The sequence below is a fragment of the Nyctereutes procyonoides genome, unplaced genomic scaffold (genome assembly GCF_905146905.1).
Source record: "Nyctereutes procyonoides isolate TBG_1078 unplaced genomic scaffold, NYPRO_anot_genome, whole genome shotgun sequence".
NCBI lineage: Eukaryota > Metazoa > Chordata > Mammalia > Carnivora > Canidae > Nyctereutes > Nyctereutes procyonoides.
Genome location: NW_026575042.1, coordinates 7,362,274 through 7,374,989, shown reverse-complemented (window position 1 = coordinate 7,374,989; position 12,716 = coordinate 7,362,274). Strand labels below are relative to the sequence as shown.

At 37.2% G+C, this 12,716-nt stretch overlaps 1 protein-coding gene across 15 annotated transcripts in view; it reads left to right on the top strand.

Moving 5' to 3' along the window:
• Nucleotides 1-12,716, top strand: part of LRRFIP2 (LRR binding FLII interacting protein 2) — a 112,350-nt gene that overhangs the window by 17,895 nt on the left and 81,739 nt on the right. For all 15 annotated transcript variants that reach the window (XM_055321670.1, XM_055321674.1, XM_055321672.1 and 12 more), the window contains exon 2: nucleotides 8,220-8,364. In XM_055321670.1, the coding sequence (XP_055177645.1) occupies nucleotides 8,275-8,364 (90 nt within the window). In that variant the 5' untranslated portion in view covers nucleotides 8,220-8,274. The remainder of the gene's footprint in view (nucleotides 1-8,219; nucleotides 8,365-12,716) is intronic.

The window sequence follows — 12,716 nt, the reverse complement described above, 5'->3', positions numbered from 1 at the left end:
ATTAAAGACCTGAGTAAATGGAAAGACATCCCATGTTAATGGATTGGAATCTTAATATTGTGAAGATGGCAATATTTCCCAAATTGGTCTATAGATTCTATGTAATCTTTATCAAAATCTCAGCTGCCTTTTTTAAAAAAATTGACATGCCGATTCTAAAATTTACATGGAAATATAAGGGACTTAGAATAGCCAGTAAAATCTTAAGAAGAACAAAGTTGAAAGATGCACTCTTCTCAATTTTAAAACTTCTGCAAATCTACAGTAATCAAGGCAATGTGATACAGACAGAAGGATATATCTATCTATCTATGTATATAGATTTATATAGATAGATCATTGGAATAGCTTTGAGGGTCCATGCATAAACCCTTCCTTTTTGGTTGATTGGTTTTTGACAAGGCTGCCAAAGTCATTTAGTTGTGGAAAGAATAGTCTTTGCAACAAATGATCCTGGAACAAATGGATATCCATAGGCAATAGAATAATATTGGTACCCTGCCTCAGCACCATATATAAAAATTAGCTCAAAACGGACCATAGGTTTAAAAGTAAGAGCTAAAGTTGTAAAACTCTAAGAAGAAAACATAGGAATAAATCATTGAGATTTGGGGATAAGCAGTGCTTTCCTAGAAATGACATCAAATAGGAGTGCCTGGGTAGTACAGTCAGTTGAGCATCAGACTCTTGGTTTCTGCTCAGGCCTGATCTCAGGGTTATGGGATTGAGCCCTCTGCTGGGCTCTGTGCTTAGCATGGAATCTGCTTGGGATTCTCTCTCCCTCTCCCTGTGCCACTCCTGCTTCTCTCTTTCTTTCTCTAAAAAATAAATCTTAAAAAAAAAAAAAAAGAAATGACATCAAATTAAACAACAAAAGAAAAAATAGGTAAATCGACTTCCTCAAAATAAAAGTTTTTGTGCTTCAGAGAACACCATTTAAAAATGGTATGCAGAAATAGTAGAAATACTTTTTCTCTGACTTTTTCTTTGCCATTTTAATTTTCCCCCTTACTCCTTTATCCCCTTGTAAGACAGTAATTATTATCTACAGAGTGCTTTGCATATTTGCAGTACGTATTTGTTGGGAAGAGAAAAGGGTATGTATTTTTTTTTAAAGATTTATTTAAAAATTATTTATTTATTTATGAGAGAGAGAGAGAGAGAGAGAGAGAGAGAGAGGCAGAGACACAGGAGGAGGGAGAAGCAGGCTCCATGCCAGGAGCCCAAGGCGGGACTCGATCCTGGGACCCCAGGACCCCGCCCTGGGCCAGAGGCAGGTGCTAAACCGCTGAGCCACCCAGGGATCCCCCTGTATTTTATTTTAAGATTTTATTTGAGAGAGTGAGCATGAGCAGGGGGAGGGGCAAAGGGAGAAAGGAGAGAGAGAAGCAGACTCCTTGTTGAGCAGGGAGCCTGACACGGGGCTCATTTTGGAATGCATCCCCAAGAAAACAAAAACAAACAAAAAAGATATAATAATGAATAGAGGAGGGATGCCTGGGTGGCTCAGCAGTTGAGCGTCTGCCTTTGGCCTAGGGCGTGATCCTGGAGTTCCGGGATGGAGTCCCACATCGGGCTCTCTGCATGGAGCCTGCTTCTCCCTCTGCCTATGTCTCTCCCTCTCTCTCTGTGTCTCTCATGAGTAAATAAAATCTTAAAAATAATAGAGGAATGGACAAAGGGATAGTGGGTGATAAAGTACAGTAACATATTAACAGCGGAATCCAAGTAGTAAGTACATGAGTGTTAATAGTAGAACCCTTTTCAACTATTCTGTTAGTTTCAAAATGTGTATAATAAATGTTGTAGGGGCAGCCCTGGTGGTGCAGCGGTTTAGCGCCGCCTGCAGCCCAGGGCGCGATTCTGGAGACCTGGGATCCCACATCGGGCTCCCTGCATGGAGCCTGCTTCTCCCTCTGCCTGTGTCTCTGCCTCTCTCTCGCTCTCTCTGAATGAATAAATAAATAAATCTTTAAAAAAAAATGTTGTAAAAAAGAATAACTGGTTGAGAAAGGCAGATGACTTAAGTGAACAAAAGTCATGGGAAATGGTCATTTTAATTAAAAAAATCTTGATTTGAAACTCAAAAGGAAAGCAAAGGTAGTCACAGTATGGAAGAATACCAATAGTAATAGTATACATTTGGAAGATTATAGGCAAAGGAGGGAATGCCTCCATTACTGGCTAGAAGAGAAAAAAACGAAGGGGGAAGGGCAGGGGCAGGAGCAAATGGGAGGGGGGCAGACAGGAGAAAAGAATTAACTCTTAAAAGACATCAATCCTACAAATATCTAGATGAGGACATTACACAAAATGGATAAATCATTAACAGAACCTACAGAAAGGATAAAAGGTACATCTAGAAATTGAGGCAAAGTACAAAATGAAAATATGTATATATGAGGCAACACTGGAAGACCTGGCGGGCTATGAAAGATAGATGCTAAACACAAACTAAATCTCAAACTAAATCTCATCTCTAAAAATGTTTCTTAAAATCTCCTATTTTGTTTTTTGTTTTTGTTTTTGTTTTTGTTTTAAATCTCCTATTTTGAATACGTAATATTCTCCTACATCCAAAACAATTGATCATCTTTCCATTTCCTCCTTTCATAAGATGACATGCCAATGGTTGCACTTCCTTCCTTGCTAACCATTTTTAAATAAATGAACTCTCACGAGCTGTATGTTTGACATGATTTACAATACTATTTTCATCAACTGTGCAGAAACCAAATTATGAAGGTGTACTTTTAACCAACAACTGCATTATTATGCCTGAGAAGTAAGGCATTTTTAATTAAAATTCCCTCCCTTCCCTATGCCTTTCAAAAAGTATCTCAGTGTCAACTATACTAAAAAAAAAAAAAAAAAAAGTACCTCAGAAATGTGTGTATGAACTACATTCAGAGGATAAAAGGGAGATAGAAAATTACATATTGCTGAGGACAGGTCAGACTTAAAAGTGTGCAATAAAGTAGAAAACAGGAAAAGAACAGAAGTACTAGGGAGAACAACAAAAGCTTAGGCAGCAAAGAACAAAGATAAAACCAAAGACAAGAGAGAAATAGGAAAACATGCAATAAAGATGTATTTTTTTTAAATTTTAGGTTCTAAAATTAGAAAATTGCTATAAAATAAAATATATGGGGTGCATGAGTTCAGTCTGTTAAGAAACATTTTTGCTAGGCAGAAGGAGAAGCAGGCTCCATGCAGGGAGCCCAAAGTGGGACTCAATCCCAGGACCCTGGGATCATGACCTGAGCCAAAGGCAGATGCTCAGCAACTGAGCCACCCAGGTGTGCTTCAACTGTAAATATTTTACCATGTGTAAAATATGTCTAATATTAGGTTAACTAGAGGAAAGTGTTTAGAGGAATTTTTTTTTTTTGAGTTAAAATTTACATCGAAAGATTTGCACGGGGGATCCCTGGGTGGCGCAATGGTTTGGCGCCTGCCTTTGGCCCAGGGCGTGATCCTGGAGACCCGGGATCGAGTCCCACATCGGGCTCCCGGTGCATGGAGCCTGCTTCTCCCTCTGCCTATGTCTCTGCCTCTCTCTCTCTCTCTCTCTCTCTCTCTCTCTCTCTCTCTGTGACTATCATAGATAAATAAAAGAATTAAAAAAAAAAGAAAGATTTGCACGGATCTTAAGTGTATCATTTAATGACCTCTGTCTTCTAAGTCATTTGTGTTCTCATAAGAGAACTAACTTCCATTATAAGGCCATGCTTTAGAAACTTGTGTATTCATTTGGATTTTCAAAAATAGACTTTGAATGTCACAAAGTACCGTAAACATTTCTTCTTTTTAATTTTTTATGTAAATAATAATAAATATAATAATTATAATTAAAGGTATTTTTATTTTTTCTAGATTGTTCCATGCTTCAGCAAATATTCTTAGCATTGCCATGATTTTATATAATACACTCTGGAGGAAATAACTTGAGGATGTTTTTGTTTACTTAAAAGTACAAGAATATAAAGAAAGGCAAGGATTGTTCTTTTGTATACTTCATAAGCTAAGTATGTAAAAGAGGTAGTTAATTCAAGACACTTGAAACATTTGAAACATTTATGGAGTGCTTTATAGGTTTATTATGTGCTTCTATGTACCTGAATTCACTTGAGCTCACATTAACCATGTTGGACAGTTGTATCTGCCCTGTAAGTGAAGAAACCAAGCCTCAGGTAGGGGAAAGGGCATTGCAGCAGTTGAATGCAGATCCTCTCACTTTATATTTCTTCTAGTGGCAACAGCTGAAGTTCCACTCAGTCTTTAGTTCCAGTGCCATTCCAGATATTGGATCAGTCTTTAGTTCCAGTGCCATTCCAGATATTGGATTTGCTGATGAATAGAGACCAAATGTTTTATTGCATAGACTAGTGTTAACTGTAGTGACGACTTTGATGCAAAGGCTTATGCCAATATTTTGAGTTCCCCATAAGGAAATACTCAGATATAAGGAAGCTGCAACTATTGGGATCCAGATGGAACTCTAAGTGTGTTATATTTAGAATGTGACATACTGATATTACATACCTATTTTGTTTTCACAAGAGTGAACAATATCATGATTGAGATGCCACTTAATGTGGCAAAATGCCTATTTTTCAGAAATGTATTATGTGAGAAGCTCATTGGAGAAAAGAAAGCCTTATTGATATATCTATCTATCTTGGAAGGTTTCTATTTCACAACATCCTTGAAGGACTTCCCCTTCTTTCCCATAGATCCTTAATGACAAAACCATCTGGAGAAAATCAGGTTGACATTGTCTGGGTAATGGACTTGACAAAAATGTGGGCAGTTTTGTTTTTGTCAGTGGATGTAAAGGTTTAGATCTTCATTTGGTTAATACCATCAAGGAAAAGCTGGAAGAGATTAATATGACTCCTGAAGAAAAGTATTCTTGAGGAAACCTCCTTGCGATAGCAACTTACTGAAAGTCCTTTAGGATCAGCAACTGGAAATAATCTGTTTGAGATCACCTTTTGAGTCTATATCCTTATTTTTGTCATTTTGAAGATGGATTGCATAGGACCTGAAAACCTTTTTCTAATATTAGTAAGGATGTCTGCCTAGAGAGTACAAATCATGTAATTCTTTCAAAAATATTAGATTGTTTTTGACATAGTTAATCGTTGATCTACCTCCTGTGCACCTGAAAAAGGTGACAGGACCTGGCCAATGAATCAGGTAAATACCTAGATACTCTGTAGATAGGACCAGAAGGATGAGAAAACAGAACATTGTTCCCATTTGCTGCTTATCCTATGCCTTTGTCTCTTGTCATCTTTCTCTCAGGGCTGGCTAGCTTAGATCCTGTTGAAACAGTTTTGTTTTGAGGAAAAGATAATTTTTAGGAAAAGATAATCTTTTATGTAAATCTGTGTGCTAGAAGTATCCTGGCAGGTCTGAGGTTTTTTTTTTTTTTAATTTTTTTTTTATTTATTTATGATAGTCACACAGAATGAGAGAGAGAGGCAGAGACACAGGCAGAGGGAGAAGCAGGCTCCATGCACTGGGAGCCTGACATGGGATTCGATCCTGGGTCTCCAGGATCGTGCCCTGGGTCAAAGGCAGGCGCCAAACCGCTGCGCCACCCAGGGATCCCAGGTCTGAGGTTTAAGGCAATGTTTGTTAGAGAAAGAAGGAAATGGATTATGGAAAAAAAAGGAGGCAGATATCCATTCAAAAGAGTGCCACCAGCAGTGTCTTCATCAGATAGTGTGTCTCAGCTGTATACTATATGGTATCTAATTTGGATGTGATCCACTTTGGGGCCACTTTATTCTTTGCGTCTTGAATCTGGATTTATCTATCTAGTTGTTTATTTTTAAATGCATCTCTCTTTCCCCAGTGTTATTGAAATGTTAGAGAATCAAGAAGAAGAAAAAAAAAAGTGCAGCCATAATTCTTTCCTCCTAATGAAACCACTGTTAAACTCTTGATAAAATCTTCATTTCTTATTCTGTAATTATTTTTTTGTTCCTGGAATTAGAAAATGCCTCTTTTTGTTTCCTGTTTTTTTGGAATGTCTTTGAATGTGTCCTCGGAAGGCCGGCTGAAGGACGAATATATTGGGTGATATCATGGTGGTATCAGTTAAATTGTTGTGCCAGTCTTTGAAAAGTACTACATCCTGCTTTTTTCTCAGTAGGTGACTAGTATTTGTACATCATTACTATTAAGTGTCTGATCTTTAAAATGATGCTGAAGGTAAGGGTGATGGGAGACTTCTGAAAAAAACAACACTGAGCTTTTCAGAAATTTTCCACATTTGTGGCTGGGACTTCTCAGCTGCTGCTTTCAGACACACATTCCTTCTCTTCATTTCCATTTGAAGGAGTCCTTTCTTATCATATCCAGATAAATTTTCTATGGCAGAGTAATGAACTATCATCAGTCTTCATTCTGATTGACAAACATAGCATGTTAGCTATGTGGGAATAAGAAATGGTGTCAGATAAGAGGGAAATGCTCTGAATTTTCATTAGATAGAACTTTTTTTTTTTTTAATAAACACTGAATTAATGAAGTGGTTCTGTTTTATTTTGCCTGAACCAAGTGAATTCCAACACGTGAAAGTCATTTGGAGTTTTAATATAGTTTATTCTACTGGGACAGACTTACTTGAGAATTCCTTTGTGACTCAGAGTGTAATGAAATTTCACCAGCTTATTTTGTTAAAGCTAGGAAAAAAAATTAAGTAAATGGGTATTTTGCTAAATGAGCTATACCTCTCAGGAATATGTATAGGAAAGAAGGAAGTCATGCAAATGGGGATGCATTTTCTTATGGGACTCTTTAATTTCAAATGCCATGTGTTTCAAAGGTCAGATGATCTTTATTATCCTTATTATTTAATCCTGGTAGATGAGTTTTTCTTCTCTCTTTGTAAAAATGGGTCTATTTCATGATAACAGCAACAATATTAGATCCATAGATATATTTTTTTTTAAATTTTTTTAATTTTTATTTATAATAGTCACAGAGAGAGAAAGAGAGAGAGGCAGAGACATAGGCAGAGGGAGAAGCAGGCTCCATGCACCGGGAGCCCGATGTGGGATTCGATCCCGGGTCTCCAGGATCGTGCCCTGGGCCAAAGGCAGGCGCCAAATAGCTGCGCCACCCAGGGATCCCCCATAGATATATTCTTAATCATTGGCCTATGTCAGTTTTGTTTGTCACTGTGTCTTTGGCACTTTCCACAGTATCTGGCAGTTACAGGCACTCAGATATTGCTTGGACAGTGTTGGTTATTGTTAATTGCAGAATAATAAATCTTCATTTGTTCTTTTATGTGGTAATTGTTTAATTGGAATTGTTTCTTAAATACACTAAAAAGCCAACTTACCGGGGCAGCCCGGGTGGCTCAGCGGTTTAGGGCTGCCTTCAGCCCAGGGCCTGATCCTGGAGACCTGCGATCGAGTCCCACATCAGGCTCTCTGCATGGAGCCTGCTTCTCCCTCTGCCTGTGTTTCTGCCTCTGTCTCTCTCTCTCTCTCTGTGTCTCCCATGAATAAATAAATAAAATATTTTTTTTAAAAAAAAGCCAGCTTACCTTTGTAAGTTTAAGGTTCTATCTTAAAATTTCTTGAATATGTTCTTTCAAAGCTTTGAATGAATGAATGAATGACTGAATGAATGACTTTCTGAAATGTTTTTTGCTTTGGGATATAAATAAGTTTTAGAAACAGCTGTAGTAATTTTAAAGAATTACTGCTGACTGCAGTTTTCTGAGGCTAATGTTTCAAAGTGTTCTTTTTTTAAGATTTATTTATTTACTTGAGAGAAACGTGCGTGTGTGGGGAGGGGGAGGGGTGCGAGCAGTGGGAAGGAATCTCCAGCAGACTCCTCACCAAGCCTTAGGTGGGGATTAATCTCACAACCCTGAGATCTTGACCTGAGCCAAAAATCAAGATTTGGCTACTCAACTGACTGAGCACCCAGGCGCCCCTATAACACATTTTTATAGGTTGCTGTCTATGGGTAGCATGGTAAAAAGAATTGGGAGATTTAATAATTAGTATAAATTTAAGTATTCTAAAATTTGTTGGAATAATTTGATAGTGAGGAAAAAGTATTTGGTGACTAATTTATATGTAAATACATAAATACAAGTTCTCTTTTCTAAAAGTGAATGTATGAAGAAGCTTTAAAATGGTACAAAGAGTAACATCCTAAGTTAATTCTTTTTCTTTTTATTTCAGGGTTGAAAACAGTGAGATCACATTTCACAGTTAAAAAAACTATTAAGAAGACAATATGGGGACTCCTGGTTCTGGAAGGAAAAGGACACCTGTAAAAGACCGATTTTCTGCAGAAGATGAAGCTTTGAGTAACATTGCCAGAGAGGTGTGTCTGGGAAACCCCCTCTCAACATTGAGTTGCCTAGTTGAGAATGTTGTAAAAATGCTGGGTTGGGGGTGGGGGTGGCAGCAGTATATATATAGACTTTCATTTACTGAGCTAGTTTCAGAATGCTGACTGTAAAGAAGATGTTATATCTGGCCTCTAAATAGTATATTAGAATAAAATATAGTTACAGTTACCATCTTTTTATTTGAATATCTGTTTTTAACCCAAAATTAATTTTTCATTTTTTTGTGGATTACTTTGAGGCATCTATAATGTTTTGAAATTTATAATTATTCTTCAGTATTGAAACTTGAGGTCATTAAATTGTGGAAAATATGGTAACTATATTATAGAAACACTCGTGGTCTATACAGTTAACATATTTCAGGAGGCACTGTATAAATGTTGACAGAAACAGTCCTTATTTGGTGTCTGCCCAGATTCAGTTGTTTTAGCTTTTTTTTGAAATACTGCAGTGGAATTTTTATGTTTAACTTTCAGCTAGTACCAGAGCTTCTGGAGCATTTTTGTTTCGGTTTGTTGACAACTCAGAAGAAAGAAAAAAATGGAAAGGGTTGTCACCTATTGAATCACTGGCAACATTTCCTTGTTGCATATCGGAAATTTAAGATAACTCCCAGCTGTGATTTCTTAGTAAGGTGCCAACTTTGTTTCAGACGCTGACTCTATCTGCAGCTGCAGACCTGACCATAAATTAATCTGGTGCAGGAATTGGTTAGAACATTATTAAATTATATTCTTTTTGTGAGGATTAGTCCTTCACCACTTCCTCTTTGTTATTCTTGGTAAATAGCTCATTTAGGACTGTTGCTATTTCCTTTGACATATTATACAGTCTCTTTTTGATCCAGCTCATTGTTACATTTTTCCTTGGTAAGCTACTTAGTTAGCTTTTGACTTGGAAGTCAGATTGTGTAGAGGGATGTTTGAAGCAAAGAAAAGTTGCCTGAAAACTGTTGACAAAATTGTGGTATTACTTTAACAAAATTACTTAAAAAAAGTCAAGTGGGATATTTTTGGATAAAACGATAAAAGATACTTTAAAATGAAGTGAAAATGAGATACAAGGATCTTAAGTATTTGCACAGATGAAGCATTTTGGGAGCCACATAGTTTTATTTGAAAACTGAAACTACTCAAAATGTTTATTTCCCAAATTAGAGGGATTTACCCAGATTTCTATAAGGAGAGAAAAATGTTGGCACCTTCTAGGCTTTTTTCTACTGTCACTAAATATTTGAGCTCTTTTTTTTTTTTTTTTTTTTTATCTATGATGCTTTGTTTGCAAAAGTGGATGCATTCTAAACATTTAACACTTGAGTGCTTTCTATATTACAAACATTTCTAAGCATTTAAACTGCATTACTTTAATCTTCACAGAATTCTGAGATTGGTTTTATTATTATCTCCATTTTAACAAAGAAACCATTGCACAGAAATGTTAAGTATCTTTTCTAAAGAAGCCATTGCACAGAAATGTTAAGTATCTTTTCTAAGGTCACACAGCCAGAAAATGGCAGGGCTTGGGTTCAAACACATGAAGTCTGGCTCCAAAGTCTGAGCATTTAACTACTCTTTGTGCTATACTGTTTCTGAATATTCTCCAACTCTCCCATTAATAGTTTGTGTTTTGCTAACTTTCCCTGATTTTGAAAGTACTTACACATCTTGATTCTCACAATAAGCTTATGAGTTAGGAAGGATAGGGGTTATTATTAGCCTTATTCATAGATGAGGAAACAGACAAAGCTGAGAGATAAATGTCTAAAAGGTATTAGTGCTGGGGCTCAAATTCAGCTACTTAAAGCCATTGTTCATTCTACTATACCACACTGCTTCCAGAAGAGGAGGGCTTTGGAGAGTTCTAAGTGTGGCCCTGAATCCTGGCTCTACTAGTTGCTTGTTGAGTAATTTTGTTAAGTAACTACTATAGTAAGACTTCAGTTTCCTCATCTGTAAAATGGGAATAATATTGTCTTGTATTACAGGGCTGTTGTGATGATTAAAGGAAATAAAGCATGTAAACCTTTAGCATACTGTTAGGCTTGCAGTGGACTATTTTGTTGCTATTTAGTAAGTCAGAATTGAAAGTGATACTAGAGGTAAAATGGTCTTTTTTGAAAAATAAATTCATTAAGATAGGGTGATCATCAGACACTATCAGGGAACTGTTTCTTTTTCTTTTTTTTTCTTAAGATTTTATTTATTTATTTATGAGACACACACACACACACACACACACACACACACACACAGAGGCAGAGACACAGGCAGAGAGAGAAGCAGGCTCTATGTAGGAAGCCCGATATGGGACTCGATCCAGGGCCTCCTGGATCACACCCCGAGCTGAAGGCAGATGCTCAACCTCTGAACCCCCCAGGCGTCCCCGAGGGAACTGTTTCAATGTACAGAGCCCCGGGCCTTACTTGTACTTGCTAAATCTGAATCTGTGGGGGTTGAGCTCAGAAACCTGTATTTAAGTGTGTGTGTATGCATGCATGCATGCACACACAGATACAGACACATATACACTTTTGTTCCTGGGATCCTTTTTTTTTTTTTAAGCTTTTATTTATTTATTCATGAGAGACACAGAGATAGAGGCAGAGACACAGAGATAAAGAGAGGCAGAGACACAGGCAGAGGGAGAAGCAGGCTCCATGCAGGAAGCCTGACGTGGGACTTGATCATGGGACTCCAGGATCACGCTCCAGACCAAAGGCAGGTGCTAAACCGCTGAGCCACCCCGGGATCCCCTGTTCCTGGGATCTTGCTGGCCAGTCGGATTTGGGAACCATAAACTAAAATATACAGAAGATCCTATCCTGGATAGTCAGTTTTTTATACCTGCAAGTGGTTTTCCTCCCTATACATTATTATTTTGCTATACATAATTTAGCTTAATCCAGTTATTAAATTACAAGTTATAGTATAATAATAAACATTATTCTAAAAGGATTTAGAAGGCCAGTATTTTTAGTTTTTCTATTTTCTAATTTCTAATAGAATATTTTCTATTTTCAGCATTCTGAATATGAGTATGCCAGTTCTTACTAACCTGGTCAAAAGGCTCAGCTTAACTGTCCATATGAAAAGGCCAGTTTTTATTAAGTTTCAAGATTTTTATTTGCATGAGTGCTTAGTATGTGATGTAGTAGTTCGAAAAGCTTAGAGGAAATAGATTTAGCAGTTTTAATAATTCCTTCATACATTTCTTGTAATTCTTTTTCTTTCCTTTAAAGTTTTCATAGCCAATTCTTAATTGTACATTCATATATTACATGGTTGACTTTTGCAGCTGATCCCTAATCCTTATTTTCTCCCATATGATCATCCCTTTCATAAAGCCAAAAAACAAAAACAAAAACAAAAAAAACCCCACGCCTGAAGTTAGGAACAAACAACAATAATGAACAGAACTCCCATAATGATTAAAAAGGACAAATAGCTTAATCCTCCTTTTTAAATTGTTAAATCTCAATTTACTAATTTGTGTTTTCTCACTTCAGATTGTTTTTTGAGGTAGATCAGGGATGCCATAAATAAAGAAAAATAACCTCTTTGTCCTCCTCTTACTATTTGCTCAGGTTTCTTTGCTCCTCAGTTGGCCCCAAGTCAGGGAACTAGAGGGAATGAGGAGGAAAAGAAACAAGGCAGGGATGCCTGGGTGGCTCAGTGGTTTAGCATCTGCTTTCGGCCCAGGGCATGATCCTGGAGTCCCCGGATCGAGTCCCATATCAGGCTTCCTGCATGGAGCCTGCTTCTCCCTCTGCCTACGTCTCTGCCTCTCTCGCTGTCTCTCTCATGAATAAATAAATAAAATCTAAAAAAAAAAATAAAATATATCTTTAAAAAAAAACAAAAGGCATAAATATTCTGTAAACTGGATAATTTGCATGTTAAAATATGGAACTGAGTACATTGTGGTAAAACACACATAACATAAAACTTACCATATTAGCCATTTTTAAAGTGTAGGGTTCTGTGGCCTTACGTACATTTACATTGTTGTGGAACCATTATCCACCCATCTAGAGAAATCTTCATTTTGATTTGTAATGAAAATGTAAGACCTGTGTACATTGTAAAAAGATGTTTAGATATTTGAAGACTGCTCTGTGAGGTCAGGAATGTGGATGGATTTAGAAGTCCCATCCTGTCTGTAGTAGGTATGTTGCTGTTCTGTGAGGGAAACATGGGCTGCCACAGCTTTGGAAGAGCTCAGGAGAGCAGTGTCAGAAGGGGTCACCAGCAAGTTCTCTATGGTGTCAGAGGGCCAATCTGCATACTTTTTTTCTTGCTTGCTTGGCTTTGATTGTTCCACAGGT